The following is a 21529-nucleotide window of genomic DNA, read 5'->3' as shown; positions in this document are numbered from 1 at the left end:
CGAGAACGTTCCACTGGCTCTAAAATTCCAAGCAGTATAAGTAATCAAATCTAAAAGATCAGCAATGAACCGACGAGAAATATCCAATAAATAATCTTAGGGTATCTTAAAAATGCCACATCTAAGGCCTCCAAATGCAAGAGTACCAAAAACGTCTTCTTTCCTCTGTACACGCATCACCTCCAACCAACCAAAAGCCTTCACATATATGTATCGCTAAAAAACATGACCAAGAAGTCTACACTTCCCGTGAGTTCGAGCTCGGTATTATTTACTTGGCAGGACTGGTCGGCCCGGCATCCGAGGCGCTGTGCATTGAGGCTTCAAGTTCGTCTAGTCGGCGGACCATTTCATCTACTGTAATCCACATTAGCACCTGATATACTGACTGTGCTAGTTTTATGTTATAAGAAAGACCGCATGGAGGAGTTGTGGGGGTTGCGCACGTTTTCCGAACATTTCCTGCGACACGTTGTCGAATTTATGCTGGAGTTGGTCTAGGAGGTCGTCGACCGCGGCGGTCAATTGGGTTTGCGCATCAGCATTCTAGCCATAAGAAAATATTAGCCATTCAGTTCCGTCTGTTTAGCACATTCGGAGCCGCGAAATGTTGCGAAGCATAGGGTGGCATGAATGCATGCATGCGGGGAGTTGCGAACCTGATCACTAGCAGGAGATGCGAGGGCTTCCGACGTGGAGGCGCGTTTAGATTCTTCGGCCATAATGAAGGAATGTGATCAAGTGAGCCAAATAAGAGGAAAGGTTAGCCGTATACTGCACGCTGCCAAGCCCACTGCGTCAGAAGGTGAAGACCAACAGCGACAATTCGACATGGAGGTAATAACTACTCGGTATCAACAGCGCAACAAGTCCGATAAGATCTCGGATCATCTGTTCTTCCCGTTTCCCGGGTCACTCTAACCGTATCTAGGCTAGTATCCTCTTATCATCTAATCTAACCAGATATAGACTAGCCGCATCCCAAAAAAATTCCCGTGCTTGTCGGAAGTCCGTAGCTGCTTCGAGCTTTCTCTCACTTTTTTTTTTCTCCGGTCATTTTCTCTTTCTGAAATCTCTAATTAATCACAGTCAAGGACTGATCTGATTTAGTCCATCCTTCAAAATGCCCAAGCGGAGTAAATTGCTTCAGGCGCTGGACGACCATCGCGGTCGCGACTACGACGCTGAGAAACAGAAGAAGCAAGTGAAGGCGGCGAACAAGAAGAAGGCTGCGAAGGGCGAGAAGGTCGAGGTATGATTTACTTTTTTCTGATCCTCTTTCTATGAGGCCGTGGGCGGTTTTGTGGCGACCCTTAAGACTAATTCATGCTGAAGGCCCAGCCCTCGAAATCGAAGTCTAAGAAACACGACGCCGAGAAGGCCGACCCCGAGGAGGAGAAGGAGGAGGATGAGTCCGAGAACGAGGAAGAGGAAGTGGAAGTGAAGGCCCCTGCTGAGGAAGACGACAAGAAGACCGGCGACAACGAAGACGACGAGGAGGAGGAAGAGGACGAAGAGGAAGACGAAGATATCCCGCTCTCCGACCTCTCCGACGACGAAAGAGAAGATGTGGTGCCGCATCAACGTCTCACAATCAACAACTCGGCTGCCATCAACACCTCCATCAAACGCATCTCCTTCATCACCCCTCAGACCCAGTTCTCCGAGCACAATTCCCTTGTCTCGCAAGAGCCCATCGAAGTCCCCGACCCCAACGACGACTTGAACCGCGAACTGGCCTTCTACAAGGTCTGCCAGGCGGCTGCCACGTCGGCGCGTGGTCTGCTGAAGAAGGAAGGTGTGCCGTTCACCCGTCCGGGCGATTACTTCGCGGAGATGATCAAGACGGACGAGCACATGGGCAAGATCAAGAAGAAGCTGTTCGACGAGGCGGCTGCGAAGAAGGCGGCGGCCGATGCGCGCAAACAGCGTGATCTGAAGAAGTTCGGAAAACAGGTGCAGGTGGCTAAGTTGCAGCAGAGACAGAAGGAGAAGCGTGAGACGTTGGATAAGATCACCGCTTTGAAGAAGAGTGAGTTACCCTTAACAGAATTTGCGGGACCATTAGGACTCCGATGCTAACGATATCTCTTTTCCCTACTCAGAGCGTAAGGATGATACCTCCGGCCCTACAGATGATACCAACAACCTGTTTGACGTTGCCATCGACGATTCGAACCAGCCCGGTAGCCGGAAGCGCGGCCGTGACGAGAACAGCGGTCCCTCGATGAAGCGTCAGAAGAAGAACGAGAAGTTTGGCTTCGGCGGCAAGAAGCGCTTTGCTAAGAGCGGCGATGCCGCTTCCAGTGGAGACATGCGCGACTTCTCGGTGAAGAAGATGAAGGGAGGCGCTAAGAGACCGGGCAAGAGCAAGAGAGCGGCCGCGAAGGGACGGGGTTGAGTGATTCCAATCGATTGACGTTTTGACTTTGACTTGTACTTATTCTCCTTACGTTATCTCTGCTTGTTCGGGTTTGGGAAATACAAAAAAGCTGGTTGTCTGGGCTCAAAAGAGAAGAAAGACAGCCTTGTTCTCATTTATTCAACTTTCCAGACCTTAGACCGCACGAATGATTGACACCTGGGGCTTCCGCGCGTGGATGTTCGGTGAAGAAGATGAAGGACGGTGCTAAGAGACTGGATAAGAGCAAGAGAGAGTATCACAATACGTCCCTACCTAGGGACGGACGCCCCTACTGCTGAACCGTGAGCACTCATGTTCGACACCATACTTCCTGGTAAGCCATATGATCGTTGCGCGAACATGCTCGTCGTCGCCGATATCGCATCGGAAATACCATCCTTTAGTGGCATGGCGAAATGCGGTTTCTGTGGCCGTTTCTGATGGTACGGGGCTGGATGTCAGCATTGAGTACATAACTGAGGCTAACGGACGGATATATGAATACTCCAAGGCTCTGCGAGAGGCTCATCCCGTCGATTGAGGGAAATCACGTCTCCGCCGCTTTCGATGATCGTGCGCGCTGCTTCCAATCCCCTTACGCCACCGCCACTAGTGACCTAGATAGATTGCATCAGCTTATTGTTGTATCGACAAACAAGAAAAAGGCGAAGGATATTTACTGAGAACCGTACGCTCCGGAAAAGATCCTTGATGGAACGATAGGCTTGAATGACTGGGGAGTCTAGCGGGTTTAGTAAGAAATGTTGAGAAACAATCAATGCTGATCTCTCATTATCATATCGTCTTGCAGTGATTGAATTGTAACAGGTATTTGCTCATACTTTTAGGGCCACTTCTTCGAGTGAGTGGGTATATCTATTATACAGAACTGGAATATTCCGATGAACCGACCTCAGTTATGACCCTCCTCGGCCGCCCGCTTCTTCTCCCACTGATCGAGGAAGCCCTTCACTTTAGGCCCCCACACTTCCTCGCCGGCCTCGAGGTCCCGGTACTCCAGGACCTTCTCGGGATCAAGCTCAAAGTCTCCCTGACGGGTTCGGATGAGAGAGCTCATAAGACCGCAGCTCCCGACGGCCCTTCCCAGGTCGTGGGCAAAAGTGCGGACGTAGAAGCCAGAGGTGACGGTCATGACGATCTTCACGGCGGCAGGCTGCGGTTGAGAGGCTTTCTCCTTCGTTTGCGCCGAACTGGCAGACTCTTCGGCGGCTTCCGGAGCGTCCGTCGATGTTTGCTCAGACGTGGTTACAGTCTCTTCTCCCTCGGCAGATACCTTCTGCTTCTTCGCAGGAGCAGCTTCTGCAGCCGGGCTAGCTGCACCATCGGCCGCGTCTTCTTTGGGGCTTTCGGCCGGAGGCGGGGACTTGCGCTTCGCCGACGAGGCATCCTGCTGCTCGGTCTGTCCGGTTGGTTCTACACCCTCGACGGGCGCGACGGCCGACATGGTGTCGTCCTGCGCCAGCAGTTTCTCCGCGACCTCTTTCTCCTCGGCAGCGGCCTCCACCTCCGGCCACTTATACTCATGCGTTCCAGGCTCGTACCATTCAACGATGCGCATCTCGTTCACCTCGACCGGCCGTTCCTTAATTTCAATGGGAATTTCCTTGCCCTCCCGCGCATATTGGTACATGGGCTTGCCCTGCACCTTTAGCGCCGAGAAGATAGGCGGCCGCTGCATGATCTTGCCGCGGAACTGATCCAGCGCCTTCTCCACCGCCTCCCGCGTGATATGCTCGTAGGGACCTCGCCGCACGATCTTTCCCAGCCGGTCGTAGGTGTCGGTCTCGGCTCCGAAAAGAATCACCGTCTCGTAGGACTTGGTGCACCCCAGGAAGTTGTTGAGGAACTTCGTACCCTTGCCTACGCCCGCTACCAGCACACCCGTCGCCATGGGGTCAAGGGTTCCTCCATGGCCGATCTTGACTTCCACCTTCTGCTGTCGACGACGCCTGCGTTGGAATTGACTCTCGCGCTCGCGTCGTTCTCGCTCGGTCGTGATCCAGGGCTCGAACAGTTTCGACGGGTTGAAATGGCGTTGAAGGTCACGGATGACACCGGCGGAGCTGACGTCTTGGGGCTTGTGAACCGCTGTTGCGAAGTTAGTCGGGATCCTTGTAGTTGTAGTGAAGCCGAGATGGCGAGCACCGCATACCAAAGACGCCCTCGTAGATCTTTTCTCCGGACATGGTGGTGCGAAAGAGTTTCAAGCCGCGCCGGAGTCCCATCTATCGCGATAGCAAGAGGAGGAGAAATATGGAGGGAGGAGACGAGCAGGACGAAATCAGGAAGAAGTCGAAGAAATGGAATCGCTGCAGGAAAAGACGAAGAAAAGTAGAACAACCAGACGTAATATTTATACAAGCGGGAACGTACCGGAGGATGTAATTTACCCGCCGGTAGTAGATAATGGAGCGATACGGCGTACGGCAGCGGTAATCGAGGCGATTCCTCTCGACCTTCTGCCTCGTCCCTCTTCCTCTTTCTCTTCTTCCAACGTCTCTTCTGATTCTCTCTGGATTCGTCTCCAAGATTTCATCTGATCCCCCCTCCCTCTCGTGTGTCGGTCACGGCACCATGCTGCCCCCGGCGACATGACATCGCGAGAAGATAGTGTTCTGGCCGCCAGAAACCCGTCTCTAACGGACGAGAACGATTGGGAAGAGTTCAGTCTCGCCGAGGTCAGAGTCCTGGTCCCCGGCAAATCGCGTTATGCCAACCTACTCGCGGCTTCCGAAGACAATCCGGTCCAGGTAACCGGAACCCTGGAGGAGGTGGAGGAAGAACAGGAGAAGCTAGGTACGTGCACTGCGATAGACCATATCTACCGGCCTAGCCTCCCCTCTTCTGGTCTTGACTAACTTGAGAAATGGTGGTCTAGTTCTCGATCCCGACTACTTAACGAAACGCATTGTTCTCGAGAATGTGACGCATTACGCCTACGGACAACATAATGACGGCGAGGTGGGATTCTGGGTCGCCGGGCGAGCCGGTTGGTTCTCCATCTCTCCTGCGAGGGGTTACCGGCCCATGTTCAATGATGTCGTCGAGGCCATCGATCTATTCTACTTCCTAGCCGATCGGCATCAATCCAAGCGTCGCAAGGGAAAGAACTGGAACCCCAGCGTCGAATATCTTTGCGAGGAGGTGAGTTTGTTCTACAATGGATGAGAAGCTTGCACATATGGCTGATGCGCGGAGTGGGGAGAGTTCAGTACGTGAATCATACTCATGGGATCTGCGAGGATGCCGACGATTCAGCCGAAGTTTTCTACAAACACCACACCTTTCTCCTATCCCGGATGCTGAAGGGCGAAGAAGGGGTTCAATGGACCAGCACCAGTATATTTGAGCATCTTTGCGAAAAGTTCCCGGTACGTTTCGTTCCCCTCCTCCTTCTGTATGCTCTGTCGATCCTAATTATTGAGCCCAGGAATCGTATGAACAGATCAAAACCCAGCAGGAACCACAACAAGAAGAAGACTCGGCCGGCGACGGCGCAAATGGAGAAGAAGTTAAAAAGGACAAGAAGAAGTCAGGAAAGAAGACCCACTCTCTGGATCCCACGGTGGTCCCCAAAGCCCAAGCAGATACGGTTTATCAGGTCATTTTGGATTTAAAGGAGGCAGGTCATTTGGCCAAGCGTCAGCTCAATCTCGATCTCGTGGCCTCAACTCTGGTAGAGCAGTATGAGGTTGACAGCGTAGAATATGCGCAAGACCTCATCGCGTCCAGAGCGGACATCGTCCTCGAGTTGATGGATGAAGCCAAGACGTCTAATTTCGACTGGTCCCGCAAGGCAATCTACCGGGAGCTGAAGTCTGCCTCCGAGAAGAATGGCCTAGAGCACGTGGCTCTGACTCCGTTGCGGCCTCGTTCTACGAAAGATGAGTCTCCCGAGGAAGATAGCGATGATGAAAAAGAGAATGAGAATGAGAACGAGAACGAGGAAGATCAGCCCAAGCAGCGGAAACGTCGAGTCCGGAAATCTGTTTTGCGACCCAAGAGCTCCGTCGCTACCAAGCAAACCGGCAAGCGAACGAGGAACGTTGCCACCGATCAAGAAGATGTATCCGACAACAACATGGATATCGTGGAGGATTTCGAAACCCCGAGCAAAGTCCGTGGTCACGATCTAGTCCGCGATCCTTTGTCCACTCGTGCAAAACGCCGAACCCGCTCCATCCTCTCCGACTCCGAATCGACCCTATTCCATAAAACGCCCTTACAAGAAACTCTCCAGAGCCGAAACACTTCCGTCTCCCTGGCCGACCAAGACGTATCTGACGCGGAAATACCCAACGGGGACGATGTATCGTCCGACACGTGGACGTGCCAAGTCCGAGGTTGCGATAAAGTCATCTACAAAAGCAGCACCAAACGAGGCAAAGAATTGATTCAGGATCACTCATTGGCGCATGCTGATGACACAAAGGCTAAAGTCGACCTGGTTTTCTCCGAGCAGCGCCTGAACATCGGCCTTAGCGTCGATCATCTTCTCAGTCATATTCAGGGCATGGGGACGCTGAGCGAGCTTCCAAATCTGAGCGGCCGAGCGGACGGAACGATCGAGACGAATGGGAATCATGACACCAACGGAATCGGGGCATAAATTGGCCGTGGCTATCGGGCCACGAAAGCAACTCAACATTCATTCCCTCCCTTCTTCCACTCACCCTGGGATGAGAAGTGGGTTGCAGTTTCCAAATTCTAGAAACGGAGTGCTACGAATAATGCTTAATTGGCACGGGTTAGAAAGACGGCGATTGCGCAGTCACGATAGTAGAGGTCAGGCGTCAGGATTGAGAGATGGCGTTGCGGTGACTATGGGAACTCATAATGGTGGCGATGTTATGGATTTGCTTTGCGACTTTTCGAATGATACCTATCTAGATGAATTCAAGAGAATTGACCAGTCAGTCCATGGGAAAGGATATATATGGGTAGTTATATCCATCAATTAGCTCGAACTATACAGAACATCCAGGCTCGGAAGTCCCAGATGTTATCCATTCGTTCGGTCTAGAGGTCAGGGAAGTCGAATAAATGAGAACGAGGCTGTCTTTCTCTTTTGAGCCCAGACAACCAGCTTTTTGTATTTTCCAAACCCGAACAAGCAGAGATAACGTAAGGAGAATGAGTATAAGTCAAAGTCAAAACGTCAATTGATTGAAATCACTTAATCCCGTCCCTTCGCGGCCGCTGAAAAGAGCTCTGCAGAGGGATATGATAGAACGGACGGTGGCATGACGTTAGAAGGTTTCACCTGCAATGGTCCGGAGCGGACTGTAAATACTTAATCTTGTTCTTTTTGTTTCTTACTTGACTATGAATACTGTTTTCGTTATATTTCATTCTATGATATGGGTCGCTTGTTGGAGCTAGTTGGCTGAGGTGATGCAAACACTTTGTGCTCTACATCTACACTGTTTATCAAAACTTTCCGAGTGACTCTGATAGGTATTGCGGATGGAGTAATGGCTGTGTCATTGCTAAGGTTTCATCAGTCATATAACCTCCTAACCTCCCAACCTCCTCAATCTTCCAACTAGGCCTCACAGTATTCATCCACAGAGATCAGAGATACAGGTCCCGTTTTAAGTTATCATTAATAACTTAACAGAATGCCTTGTATCCCGCCCAACGCTGGCCTTGAGTTCAGGGACAGTGACGATGATACTTCACTTCCTCCCTACCTCATACTTTTCCTTTTAATTTTTGCGCTTCTTGCCGGAGCTGACGGGAACCGCTCCCGGTAAAGTTACTCTCCTCGCTGTGAATCGATGCCAAAATTCGGGATATAATTTAGATTTTATATCTCTACTTGTGTCAAATAGAAACTAATATATGAGCTATAGGGAAGGCACTGATCAGACTAGCCACACAGCTAGTGATACTGACCAGGAGCTCGTATTATTAAATGATGATGTTATGAGCTCGGAGCTTCTCTACGAGGCGGAGCTTGAACAGGGGAATGAATATATGGAAGCTGGCAGAGATCCCCAACATATGGACTCTAGTGCTGAGTCTATCCAGAATTCTGCTATTCCCTAGACTGGTATTCCGGCTTTGATACTAGGTCTCTTATGTTCTGCTTGACATTTGATATGGCGTGAATTCCTGTTTCTTGAATGTCCCTTCCAGTTGTCTAGCCATTTTTATTCGCTGAGCGTTGAAACTTGCTATTATTGAAGTCCTTGATAGACAGTAACTGTAGGAAGCCTTATCTTCCTGGATATAGAATCTTCAACCAGCCACGTAAATATACATTCTCTTCACCTATATACTAGAGCTTATCCAACACGCTTTTCTAGCAAGGGGTAGAGGGCTTAGGGCTAGGGTTGTTACTATTCTTATTATTTCTATCATTATTTATTTTTTACTTACTGTTTCCACCTATCCTGTCAATCCAGTCACGTGAGCACGGGGCAGTATGCTATATCCACCCCCCTGTCTCTTTACATGTGCCGAGTAACAATCCTTCTGCTCTCCACGTCAATATGCCGCACACGCGACGCCTCCTCCGACAGGAAATCACCTTTTCAGCCGCCAAGGAGAATGAGTCGAACGTTCTACATCAGCTGGGATACTACGATCAACAAACCAATTTCTTCTCTCATCTAGATGCTAATCGTTCTTGGATCGAAAATGTTGTTGCGCACCATCTCGGGCTAAGCTCTACAATGTGCCACCTGGCAGGCCAGGAAGACTGGCTACACGGAAGCTTTAATGTCTGCATTCCTGTCGTCGTGCACGGCTGGAATAAAAAACGTGTTCTTCTTCGATTCCCCCTTCCGTACCGCGTTGGTGAAGCTTTTAGGCCTGGGAACTCTGACGAAAAGATCAAGTGCGAGGCGGGAACTTATGCATGGCTGCAAGGAAATTGCCCCGACGTACCAATTCCGCAGCTGTACGGCTTTGCCCTCTCCACTGGTGAGACTGTACGGAACGAAGCCTACCACTACCGCCGCCACTGTCCCAGCTAATGAAGTTAGTTCACTTTACTTGAAAACTTACCGCTCTTTACTCGATGGGTTCAAGTCCTTCGTCATCAGCTTTTGTCATGGCTTGGAGACACAGAGCTTTCGAAATATGTCCGCCACCAGCCTGCGGCAACCCCGGACAACGCCATTGGCACTGGCTATTTACTGGTTGAGTATATCGAAGAAAGACAAGGTACCATGCTTTCAAATACATGGGTACATGATAGACACAATGGCAAGCTTAGGGCCAATCTATTCCGCGATCTTTCTCGGATTTTTCTGAATATGAGTCGGATCCCTCTGCCCCGGATTGGTTCCTTCATTATTGATCTAGACGGATGCTTGAGATTAACGAACCGACCACTCTCAATTAAACTGCAACAGATGGAGAACGAAAAGATTCCTACGGATATAGACCGTGATTATACGTATTCAACAGTGGACTCTTATCTGGTGGACTTACTTGCACTTCACGATAATCGGTTTAGATATCAACCCAATGCTGTCAACAACCTCGGTGACTGTGTCCACCAACTGTCTACGCTGACTGCAATGCGATCCGTCTTTCAATCATTATTCAATCGAGCTTTTCGCCGAGGTCCGTTTGTTTACTGCCTGACTGATCTTCATCAAAGCAATATATTTGTGGACTCAGACTGGCATATCACCTGCCTAGTAGATCTGGAATGGGCCTGTTCGCGTCCAATTGAGATGATCCGTACCCCTCACTGGCTTACCGACAAAGGAGTGGATGAGTTAGTTTCAACAGAGTATGATGCGCCTCGAAGAGAATTCATGGCCATTCTGACGACCGAGGAGAAGACCATCAGTTCAACTACATTGACCCACAATACTCTGCCGTCTCTCTCGGCTGTCATGGATCAGACTTGGGCGACCGGAGCTTTCTGGTATACATTGGCACTATCAAGCCCTTCCGGCTTATTTAGCATTTTCAAAGAACATATCCGGCCCTTGTTCTGCACGGACTACATTGAGGAATTCAACTTGATCATGCCTTTCTTTTGGGAAAAGAATGTGGGCTATATCGCAGGCTCTAAACTCTCCGACAAAGAACAGTATGACGAGAATCTTCGGCAGGCTTTCGGGAACAATTCTGAGGACAGTTCTGGCTAGAACGTCATATATTTCGGGTGCTATTTCTTGATGGACCTTTCCTGGTCCTTCCTGTTCCCGCTGAATGCAGCCTGAATCGCGCCTCCTATAGCGCCCATTCCCCTCTCGGCCTGGTTTTCCTCTCTTTTCTTCCGGGCTGCCTGGCCCGAAGAGCTGAGTTGCTGGAGGGTTCTGACGTCGGCTCGGACTCCAACAAACTGCTTCCTCTCCTTTGTCTTGGTCGGATGACGTTTTGTCAGCCATCAGCGATAGTGGTGCTCAAAGGGGACTTGCGGAATACTAGGAATGAAGATCCAAATGGTAGATGCTGATAGTCCTGTTTTCTCTACGGGGCTCTTGACCGTGCATGCAAGATCACTAAACCACTTGGAAGTCAGGCTGTGTGACTATGCAGCAGGACCTATGGCTGGTGATGCAAGAGGGCGTAAGGATCGAAAGCCGCCACCTTCGAATTACAGAGATTTGTTGTTGTTTCCAAAGCGTGTGGGAAAATCGACGCGAGGCTACTAAGTACTGACTAATGGTCACTCAAGGAAAAATAGGTATTGATATAGTCGAGCGCCAACCCTCCTAGACGAGAGAATAAGCAGCGAAGTAGACTGCATGCCGTGTCACTTCCTTCTACACGGGACCTCGGCAGTATTATCCGGCATGGTCGGACTCTAAAGTGCAAAGCAGGCTCTCGATTTTGTATCAACCGTCTGAAATTATTGAAGTTAGGGCATGAGGACTTCACGTGAATCAGGTGACTCCGCATTTTTCTAGAATTAACGAAGGCCTCGTGGTTGTTTCCAGTTTGGTTTCATCTTTCTTCCATCTTCAACCTCAGATTTGACCACCAACCCGACTTCGTGCCAGTCTAACGCAGTAGGAAGCCTGACACAAGTGTCGTTGGTCGATATACTGTTTCAAATTGGTCTCATCTCAGCAGCTTGATACTAGAAAATATAGATTCTCCTGATGACTTCGCTCTCCATTGATTTACCAACCGCTAACCATGTCAGCGCCTGTGTGGTTAATCAGTCTGAGTCTACAATGCAAAAAGTATTTCCTTTTCGTGGTAAGCAAGATAGAGTCTTACTGTGATGTCTTCAACAGGATCGGGGGATACGTACTCTTCAGGACTTTGGTTCGTGGCCATCACTGTGAAGCCCAACATGGGATTCAATCAAAATGACGGCCCCCTGCTAAGAAAGATACCTGCCCAGAATCAATGAATAGGCTAATTTCACTTCCTTCGAACCAACAATTCGTTGTACACATTTGTTGTCTCATGATGAATGGTTGTGCGATATGGTCGGGAGGTAGATTAGGGGTCAATATGCTGTATCAAGGTATTAATTCAGCATTGGCAATCTAGGCTCGACAATGACGCATAAGCCATATGAATGCATATTCGGTTAACTAGTGGCCATGTCCATGGGGACCTTGGAACTTCTCCACTATATGTTTTCCGTTTCTGGACAGATCGCGAGGGTCTCCCCACCCTGATTAGCGTCCTCATTTGACGTGTTTGCCCCACTCGATGTTGATACCCCTTGAGTCCACTAGAAAGGTAAACGCTACGTAGTCATTGTTCACAGTCTTTTTTTTTCTTCCTCTTACGCCTGCTTGCAAATTCCGTGCCTTGAAAGCACAATACGTCATCTAACTTATTGTACTTGTCTAGTAAAAAGGACTAATGCTTATTGCATGTTTTCTCGAAGAGAACGGAGGGCACGATCCCCAGGTCTGAACTCGAATCAGGAGTCTTCTCTCCAACTCCAATACAGTGATGCGAAGTACTCACACATGGAGAACGAGTGCACATCAATAAGTAAAGGTCCCGAAAATGCATCAAAGTGTCTTAAAGCAGGCGAACATGCGACAGCCGATACCCCTACGCACTGACTTTCAAGGTGGAGCGGACCGGCATAGCTTCTCACAATTTTCTATTGGCAAGAATCTGCAGTAGGCTTCATACTACAAGCCCTCGTCGACCACACATGCCCTCCGGAGCTCAAATGGATCCTAGCGCACCAAGGGATCAGTGGAAACGAGATGGTGGACGAACATGCAAAGGAAGGTGCACGAGGACCTGAAGACTCGATGAACGCCTCGGAGCGTTCACCTGCATCAGAGACTGCAAACGGACGCCGCAATTTGATAGAAAGAAAAAAAAAAAAAAACTACGGTGGCACTACCAGAGAACAGCACCCAGCTCAGGGGTTCAGGGAGAAAGATATGTATGAGCGCTATTGCAGAATTGATTGCCCTTGAACCAACAATGATTTTCGACGAAAGAAAACCTAGATGCAAAATTCATGCAGTCCCAGGGACTTGGCTTGTTTGTTAAGTACGTAGCCCCAATGGTGTCCCCCAGAACCCATCTGGGGTCGTGCGGAAGACTACATGTCTCAGAGCGTCCTTTTTATGTACTCCAACACATGATCGGGTATGACTCTGTAACTTTCCAATCTTCCTCCTTAGACAAGATCCTCCAAACTTGCTTTCCTGTAGTCCTTAACTTCCCATAAGTCATCGGGAAGCATCTTCATCATTTCTCCCGTCCCCCAAATCTTGCGGCAATAGGCCGGCACAGCGAGATTACTCCCCTTGCTGATACAATCCTCAATCGTTCGATTGACTTCTTCCAAGCTTCGTGTCGCAATAGAGGGGCCTCTGCCGTGCTTCTCTTTCATGATCGCAGCAATTTCCATGCCTGTTGGTGCAAGTTCTGACAAGGTGATGGTCCTGTTCTGTATAGTGCGTATAGGTCTGGTAGTGAATATGTCGACGTACGCAGCTGCCACGTAGTCCTTGGTGCTACAAGGAATTAGTTTAATCAGACCAAAGGGATTATGTAGACGAGAAAGGGTCTCTGGGTAAAATGTTACGCACCACATAGTGACTTTTTCGCCAGCAGAGTTTCCGGTGTAGACCAATGTGTTATTCTGCAAATCAATACCCACTGCCCTATAATTTGTGGAAAGTCAGTTACGGATAAACATCCCGAGTAGTTGGTTGATGACTGACGGTGTACTTAAGGTGAATTCAGCGAAATTTCCTACATGGATAACGGAAGTTGGAATCCCAGCATCCTTAGAAGCCTTTTCGACTTTCGCTTTTGCAATCATACAGGGCATGCGCATTCCCTGCTCACAATATCGCAGGCAGAAATCCGAAGGGCAGAAAAGTTGGACATTAGTCCGAGGGATGGCTTTCACAAAGCCATACTGTCTGTCGGTTCCCTCGTCTCCAACAAGAGAGCTGAGAAATCAATTAGCATAGATTCGAAAAAGGTACGGATGCGCAGTAGGTCTGACTAACATCACAATGTCTATATCTTTCAAGGTATCAACCAAAGCGTCTTCAACAAGAACGTCGACTTCAATCTTTCTCACATGTTGGGGGAGATTGGAAGTATCCGAGCTAGGACGATGCAAAACAGTGATTGGAGCTCCCGAGGCAATTAGAGCAGCAACAACTCGTGAGCCAACAAATCCACGGTGACCATAGACAGCGATACGGTTAAAGGCCATGATTTTGAAAGACAAGAGACGTCTGGAAAGAATGTTCAATCGGTGTAGAAAGCTATTGGGATAGGACCGGCTTGAAAACTTATATCAAGATAAAGAAGTTCGAGCTCTGTAAATATGATCCTTTATAACTCACGACAAAAGAAACTGTGGATTTTAAGGAAATGAGCGTGAGTCACCTTCCCTGCCTTGTATAAGAGAAGTAAGCCGCCAACTTTGTCTGGGTTCGCAATTTGGCTCAAAGAGGAAGATAGCTTACCCCTAAGGGGAATACATTGGCCTTATCCCCCTAAAAGGCTAATTTTGTAGTGGAGTCATTTATCTAATGATCGTCGCTTCACAAGGGCACAGGAAGATATACACCATATATAACTTATCCACGTTATAAAGGTTTCCTATTTGGGCCATTTCGCGAGATTGTGGGACCCGTCTCTATTAGTCCGCGTTATATTTCCTCGGCTTAAGAGTTTCCACCAGTGTATCTTGTTTACGAGTGGGTTGTCATACAACCATGGAACTAGACCGGAGGTTCCATTATTCGGTAAACCGCCACCAAAATACGAAGATCTAATTTATCAAATCGCATCTGCAATGTATATGAGCATTATCGCTTATAATGATGTAACTTGACCAGATGGTCAAATCCATCTTCTCCATCCCGCACGACAAGTCGAAAGTTGAGGCTGGGGTCAACTTGGGCAAGTTTCCTCCGTAACACGTTGCACTCCTCAACAGGAGCCACACTGTCATCCCGTCCATGGAGTATCAAGACTCCACCGCGCGGAAAGCGGACTCCGCCGTCGACTCTTTCAAGCAGATAGGGACTAATGGGAGCTGCTAAGAAAAGCTGGCCTAGCTGGCCATGTTGGCATGCCGCAAACATTAACCGAAATCGATCGGCATCAACGGCGGCAGATACAATCACAGGCTCCTGTGTGATTGCCTCCTGTCTCTTAATCTTCTCTAGATACAATCTCAACGTGTCCGGTGAATAAACCGGCAGGTTGAACACAGGCCGTTCCTGGCCACTGCTGAAGTAAGGTGCTTTCGGATTGACCATAGAATAAACGGCATTGACCGCTCGAATCTCGTCTGGACCACTTAAAGCCATTTGTAAACTGAGATACCCTCCGACACTGTCGCCAATTATCATTATCTAGCTCAGATCGGCCTTCACGGTGCCGTTTGTTTCTTGCTATAGTAACATGGGAAGCGACTGATACAGCCATTGCCAGTGGTCCTCCACATCCTCAAGCACTCCCAGCACAGAAGACTCCGGCAACAGTCAGTAATTTAGAGAAACAATGATGGCCGAGTGTACCTGCGCTAGTTCGAGATACCACGTGCTAAAAGATGAAGAAAAGAGACTGTAGCCAGCAATAAGACCGCCATCGTAATAGCGAAGTAGAACTGGTCGAGGTACGGAGAGTAAGTGTTCCTGAGATGGATCAATTAGGCTCTTAGGATAGAGCACATGAAGACAATAGATAATGCTTCAAACCGCGACAAGTCAGCCGCACCCAAGATCAAGGCACTATTTTGATGATCTCATAGCTAAGTACATGCCGCGAGGGTCTTACAATTTATTTAGATAAGAAATTGAAAGTTTCATTTTCCAAAAGAATTTTTTAACTAATTCCAAGATAACTTTGTAACTAATTAAAATAAATTAGTGTGTGGACTTTTTAACAAAATCCGCATTGAATCCGCATCGAACCCTCTACGGTGCAGATTTCAATTTTTATACCTGAAATCTGCTGCGGGCGGGTCCTAAATAGGCAATCCCCGCCCGAACCCGCACCGAACCCAACTTTAACTGCACGCTCCTTTACCTTTTGGTGTTTCTTCCGCTCTGCCTATGGGTGTTGTTTCTCCTCTTTCTGTTCCTGACAATTGCCGCTATCGCTGCTTCCATTGGTGTCATATTGGTTGAATGATTGAAAGTTGAAGTTTTGAAGTTTATAAAGTTGGTGCAGGGCAAGCAATCACCTTTGCTCAACCGATCGATATTGATCGTACGATTATAGAGCTTAAAATCGTATGATTTTGCTCGTTTTATCATATATTCGAAGCCCCTGAGGTTGCATGAATATCGGCTTCTTTTTGCAATAGATAAGATGAAATATGATCATATAGATCAGCAGATAAGCCCATTTTTTGCCACAGAAATTCGTGCGTCAGGTGATCACGGGTCTTAGTAGGTAATCCACTTGCGATGCAGATTTTACCAGATTCCTCATCTCCAATGTCACTGTTCAACGCAAAGAACAACACACAAAGCCAACAGCTTACCTGACCAGACATGTACTTCCCCCGCTTACTCTTCAAACACGTGATGTTCAACTCTTCTTTAAATTCGAGCACGCAGCAAGAGCACAAGTCTCGGCCAGGTCGATCACGAAACAAAAGCAAATTGGGCTGTCGAGAATGCAAGGCAAAACGGGTCAAATGCGACGAGGCCTATCCGACGTGCAAGCGGTGTCAGCGTCAAGGTCTTGTCTGTTCGTCAGCTCCGCGGCTAACACAGTGGCAAGTCGAGACCCCATGGCTGTCACTGCAGCCTAAAACGCATGTCAATCCAAGACTATTACAGTATTGGCTAGAGAAAGTCAGTCAAGCGTCCGTTGTAGATCCTGAGAATAATCCGTTCTCTTTCCCTCTCTTGGAACACATTGCCCAATCGCCTGCACTTCTCCATGCTATCCAGTCAGTCAGTGCCAGCCATGAGCAGTACTTCCCGGCCAAGACTCCCATTCTGGCTCTTGAGGAACGTGGCAAAGCCATAGCTTGCCTTCGAAGAGAGATGAATACCATCCAGCGCACTCCTTACACACAGTTTCTGACCATTATGCTACTGGCCCTGACGCAAGTTGCTGGTTCCAACCCGAAGGATTATGGAAAGCAGCATTTATTTGGCGCCCGCGCCTTGATCAACAGTATGCTCCAAGACATATCTATGTCGACGACTAATGACCCTGTGATTCGACTCTGCCTGGGGATATATCTTTACTGGGACATGTGCAGTTCATTCTTGGTAGATCCATGTGAACAACAGGGTCTCAACTTATTGAACATATCCCTCATGGTACACAGGATGGGAGACTGGCACCATCCAATGTACGGAACATGTAGCCGACTACTCCTTATCATAGCAAATGTCGGACGATATTGCCGAAAGGTACATGATATGCCACAGAACCGCAACCCGACGCAAGAAGCCATGCTGGAGGCTCAGCTTAGTACCTGGGCGACGAGACCCCCAAATTCCGACCTGGGCCACTTATATGAAGCATTCCGCTACCATGGGCTTGTTTTCCTTTGTCGATCTCGTGCACATGCACGGAGAGGTTGTCCTATGGGTCTAGATGTGACTGAAGCACAAGAGTCCTTGATCCTACAGTACGCCAAAGAGACAGTCCGCCATCTGCTACTAATTCCTGGATGCTCGTACTCCCTTAATTTTCAATCTCTCCCTCTCCTCGCAGCCGGATCCGAGTTGACCGAATCGAATCATGTCCTGCGCGATGAAGTGCGTGGGAGACTGCGAGCCATCTATTCATTGAATCGCCTTCCCACAAATTTAATGGCCCTTCAACTCGTTGAAGAACTCTGGGATGCCCGAGACAGCGGTAACCCCTCATTCTGGCTATCACACACACTGCAGAAGGATTGGCGATTGCTTCTAACATGAGGCTTTACTTTGTCAGAACTGTGCTATTAGTCCTTTGGATGTACGCCCCACCCCCCTCTTCGACGGCTCATGAAATACTCTCCTAATCACCGTATTTAGCTTTCGTAGAGATACAAGATATATCTAGCTCGTAATGCTACCTTCGGGGAGAAAGAAAAGGCAAGCACAGATAGTCAGTAGTCATTGAACGCCATCGAGAGCATGAGCGACCGCACAATATTAGAAAGTCTTGTTTCCCCGAAACCCGGGCTCCTCTGTGCCGTGGAATCGGGGCCGTATCATCCTGCTAGCCTTCCGGATTTCTACAGAATGGCATCCCCTCTCATCGGCACTGGACAAAATTCGAAATCAACGCCATTCCCCACCCTTTTCACGGAACCATGTCTCGAGACGTATGTACCGGCAGAAAACCCAATCAAACCATCGATTTGATCCGTTATCTACAAGATGAGCAGACGGGCGAACAAGAGATTGATGCTCTTAATGCGCTAAAGTCGGAAATGGTCTTGCTCTTCAAGGATGATCCGAGATCGCTCTTTTGGAATGAAGCAATGCTGCTGTCCGAAGTCGTTAACAATAAAGAATTCAATGACCTTATCTATGGGTTTACAGTGGCTATCAGAGACGACAGGCCGATTGCTCCGGACTTACTGAGATACTTTGCAGGTTTTCTCGGGCATTGCATTTCGATCGTTACGAGAGGTTTGCAAGTTATGGGGCCTGTAGGCATGTTTGAGGATGGTTCTGATAGATCGCTTGTGGCTTTGCAGGAATGCCGTTATTTGCCCTCGGACTTAGTCCATACATTGTCATGAGGCCCATGGATTTGAAATCGTCAAGGATATTTTGAGGATGCAGGAATTACTTCCGCAGGATATCTTGAGCGGGATAGTTGATCACATTGAAGAGTCAAATGGCGAAGAGAGAGAAACCTGGGGAGGCATGTTGTCGGGACAAGGATCTTTGCCAGATTCGATCATTGAGTCTCTGGTTGCTCTTGCTGTGGAGGGCGGAAGGAACGCAAGTTTTATCCTGCGCCAGCTGGACAAAATACCTCTCCGTTTTTTGGAACGTTTGGCCGTACTTGTTTCTTCAAATAATCCCTTTCATGCGCTGTCTGGTGAGATGATATTGCGAAAGCACGCAAACCTCGAAAATATTCTCCCTCGCTTAGGGCGAGAGTACTGGGCAGATTTGTTTAGGATTCTTCTAGTTTATTCTGAGCAGGGCACATTCTGTTATTCTCAGGATCATTACGTTCATGTCGTTACGCCAGAGCTTTCTTGGAAGGTAAGTATTGAGAAGCCTGAGCAACGTCAGAAAATGGAGTTTGCGTTGGATGCTATACATAAATGCATCCAGGATGAAGTAGGCAATGCTTGGAGTGCTCTTCGACTTCCACTTTTGAATAGGAAACGTTATCTTTGATTTTCTTTTCAATGGATGCGGACCTGGATAGGACAAAACCTTCAGTATTAATGTTACTTCTGAGTTCAGGTGCACTGGCCCTTGGTGCCTAAACATTGATCTTAGAAACTGACTCTCTGCGATAGTACAACGTACAACTGTGGCCCCTTCCCTAGCAAATATCCAACCTGCCACTCTTCTTCGGCCTTCTCCCTCGTGAGCGAGCTGACCATATCCTGCGCAAGCAGGTGAAAACGAAGCCGTTCAACGAACGGGGTCCATTGCAAGCAAATCAAAATGCATTAACAAGAACTTTATGCTTTGGCGAAAAGACGTGGTGGCTGTCCTCCGGCTGATCAACACCGAATGGCCGCGGGATACTCGCGCTGACATGGACATCCATATAGTGCTCACCAACTGCGTCAGCGGCCGTTATTGCGCTGCTCCAGCAATGAGCACCACGGATGGACGGAGTCAATGGAACACACTGAGCCAAGGGTCTTTACAAGAAACCGCTTGTGTATACCTGCGAGAACAAGACATGAATTCTGGCAGATGCTGGACTGCGAACTGTATGCCGGTCTCCTGTTTCTTGTCTTCTGACTATTTGTCGTTGCGCGGTTGAGCATGTCCACTAAGGCCATCAATTGATCCAGTCAAATAAATGCGTAAACAACTTAGAAATTTATGGGTTTACTTGAGAGAAGAGCTACATTTCGTATATTTTGGCTTCCGGACCTTGCTCCACTGGCAGACCTGACTAGTCCCTCAAAGGGGTAAGCATCGAGAAAGTGATCTCAGATCAACTAACAGTCACTTTGAGCTAAAAAACTGATGTCTTTCAACAAGTACCAAGTACTTGCTTGATACGTTGTTGGTTGGCAAATGTTGACAAATCAAATAATAACTGGTCAGCGCATAATGTCACAATTTTTTTCAGGGAGAGGCAGAAGAGGCGACGGTCGATATTGTCCCGGGTGATGAGTGACGTCGCACAAAATTTATTTGATCAACAAAATAATGATTTCAGTTAAGGGATAATAATAGTTATCGACGGGAATTTTTCACTCCAAGCAAAGACAATCCCATGTATTCTCAATCTAGGTTCCTAACCTCCACTTTACTGATTAGATATGGTCAATGTATTTTCAAAAGTAGCAAGACTTACATGATGCTCAGCGACGATTCGTATGATCAGAAAAGTACAGACGCGATCTTTTGGTGCGAGCAACGGCGGGCCTTGCTAAGGAGGATGGAGGCTGATAAAAAGCACGAGAGGCATGTCCAATAGATTGATGTCCAGAGCTAGAGCTTGTTATCGATTGCGGAGGTAAATTTCTTTCGAGGTCGTTACGATCAGAAGAGAGCTTTCTTCTTCTTCTAGAATCAAAATTCCCAATTATTAGTATATTTCCATAGTGAAATAGAAGGAACTTTACCTGAAAAAAGAACTCAAAGCAAACAGATTGCTTATAACGGTGAAGATCCCTTTGACGAAATACCAAACAATCTCTAAAAAAAACCAGACCGTGCATATGAAAGCGACGACAACCATTCTCATGCCTTTGAACAGGACTGATGGCAGAGCATCGAGGAAGCCCTAAACCTTTTCTCACCAAACGAAGGACTGCGTCCAGAATGAGATGCGCAAGCACCCACAGTCTAATCAAGCGAAGATATTTCAATATGAGACGCCATCGTGTTCGTGATTGGGGTTTGGAGTTGCAATTTCGCACTGAAAGAATAGCTGTGGGTAGAGAGACTGTTAATGAAGATGTGAAAAGATTCGTGAGATAATTTGTTGTAAGAAGATTGCAGTGAAAGACGATCCGCAACTTCCCCATTCACCTTGACTTCCCGTCTCCGAAGTGGTGATGGGACCAGATGATTGCATTCACTGAGCATAAGGCCCAAGGAAAGAACGCCCTTTATGATCTTGGTCTCATGAAAGCGTGGAAAGAGAAACAGTCTCCGGCAAGTGCGTCTGTCCCCTATTTCTTCTAGAAGCTACTCTGTAGGTAGGTAGCTAGCATACTTGACCACCAACCGGTCCTGAGTCTGCCCCAACAAGCAAAAGCTGCTAGACACACCCACTGAAGACGTTGGATGGGTCCAGTGAGGTGTTTGTGATCATTGCACATGACGACAGTCTAAGGGATATTTTGCCGTTCTTTCCGAAGAGGACTACTGATTGGGATGGGGCTGGGTATAAGAGTTTAGGGAGGTGGAGGTTCTTGAGGGAACTTATGGGGGGGGGTGTTAAGGGGTGAGAATAGGGGGATGGTTGGTTGGGTGTGTAGCAGATAATTAGCAGTTTGCAAGATTGTTCTCCAGGGATGTGTGTTTTGGAGGCTATCAAGTTAACAGAATGAAG

At 48.2% G+C, this 21529-nt stretch overlaps 6 protein-coding genes across 6 annotated transcripts; 3 read left to right on the top strand and 3 right to left on the bottom strand.

Moving 5' to 3' along the window:
- Window positions 1–271: 271 nt before the first annotated feature.
- LDX57_003066 (heat shock factor-binding 1 family protein) lies at window positions 272–722 on the bottom strand (the record flags this gene model as incomplete). The annotated part of the gene is made up of 3 exons (XM_046084704.1): window positions 272–357; window positions 447–546; window positions 660–722. 3 exons carry the CDS (start codon window positions 720–722, stop codon window positions 272–274), a joined length of 249 nt encoding a protein of 82 aa, XP_045940667.1.
- A 401-nt stretch (window positions 723–1123) lies between these two features.
- ebp2 (EBP2 family rRNA-processing protein) lies at window positions 1124–2401 on the top strand (the record flags this gene model as incomplete). Its single annotated transcript, XM_046084703.1, has 3 exons — window positions 1124–1252; window positions 1336–2032; window positions 2106–2401. The coding sequence occupies 3 exons, from the start codon at window positions 1124–1126 to the stop codon at window positions 2399–2401; spliced, it is 1122 nt and encodes a 373-aa protein (XP_045940666.1).
- Window positions 2402–3317: 916 nt separating this feature from the next.
- On the bottom strand, window positions 3318–4611 carry PUS4 (pseudouridine synthase PUS4; the record flags this gene model as incomplete). Its single annotated transcript, XM_046084702.1, has 2 exons — window positions 3318–4513; window positions 4578–4611. 2 exons carry the CDS (start codon window positions 4609–4611, stop codon window positions 3318–3320), a joined length of 1230 nt encoding a protein of 409 aa, XP_045940665.1.
- Window positions 4612–5016: 405 nt separating this feature from the next.
- LDX57_003063 (uncharacterized protein) lies at window positions 5017–7034 on the top strand (the record flags this gene model as incomplete). The annotated part of the gene is made up of 4 exons (XM_046084701.1): window positions 5017–5221; window positions 5304–5569; window positions 5638–5796; window positions 5856–7034. The coding sequence occupies 4 exons, from the start codon at window positions 5017–5019 to the stop codon at window positions 7032–7034; spliced, it is 1809 nt and encodes a 602-aa protein (XP_045940664.1).
- Window positions 7035–8922: 1888 nt separating this feature from the next.
- On the top strand, window positions 8923–9408 carry LDX57_003062 (uncharacterized protein; the record flags this gene model as incomplete). Its single annotated transcript, XM_046084700.1, has 1 exon — window positions 8923–9408. The coding sequence occupies one exon, from the start codon at window positions 8923–8925 to the stop codon at window positions 9406–9408; it is 486 nt and encodes a 161-aa protein (XP_045940663.1).
- A 3596-nt stretch (window positions 9409–13004) lies between these two features.
- On the bottom strand, window positions 13005–14060 carry LDX57_003061 (uncharacterized protein; the record flags this gene model as incomplete). The annotated part of the gene is made up of 4 exons (XM_046084699.1): window positions 13005–13344; window positions 13420–13494; window positions 13555–13788; window positions 13849–14060. The coding sequence occupies 4 exons, from the start codon at window positions 14058–14060 to the stop codon at window positions 13005–13007; spliced, it is 861 nt and encodes a 286-aa protein (XP_045940662.1).
- Window positions 14061–21529: the final 7469 nt, after the last annotated feature.

The sequence above is a fragment of the Aspergillus melleus genome (assembly GCF_016097325.1).
Source record: "Aspergillus melleus strain CBS 546.65 chromosome Unknown contig2, whole genome shotgun sequence".
In the NCBI taxonomy this organism is placed as follows: Eukaryota; Fungi; Ascomycota; class Eurotiomycetes; order Eurotiales; family Aspergillaceae; genus Aspergillus; species Aspergillus melleus.
Note: the sequence above shows the minus strand (reverse complement) of the source record. Positions and strands in the feature narration are given on the sequence as shown.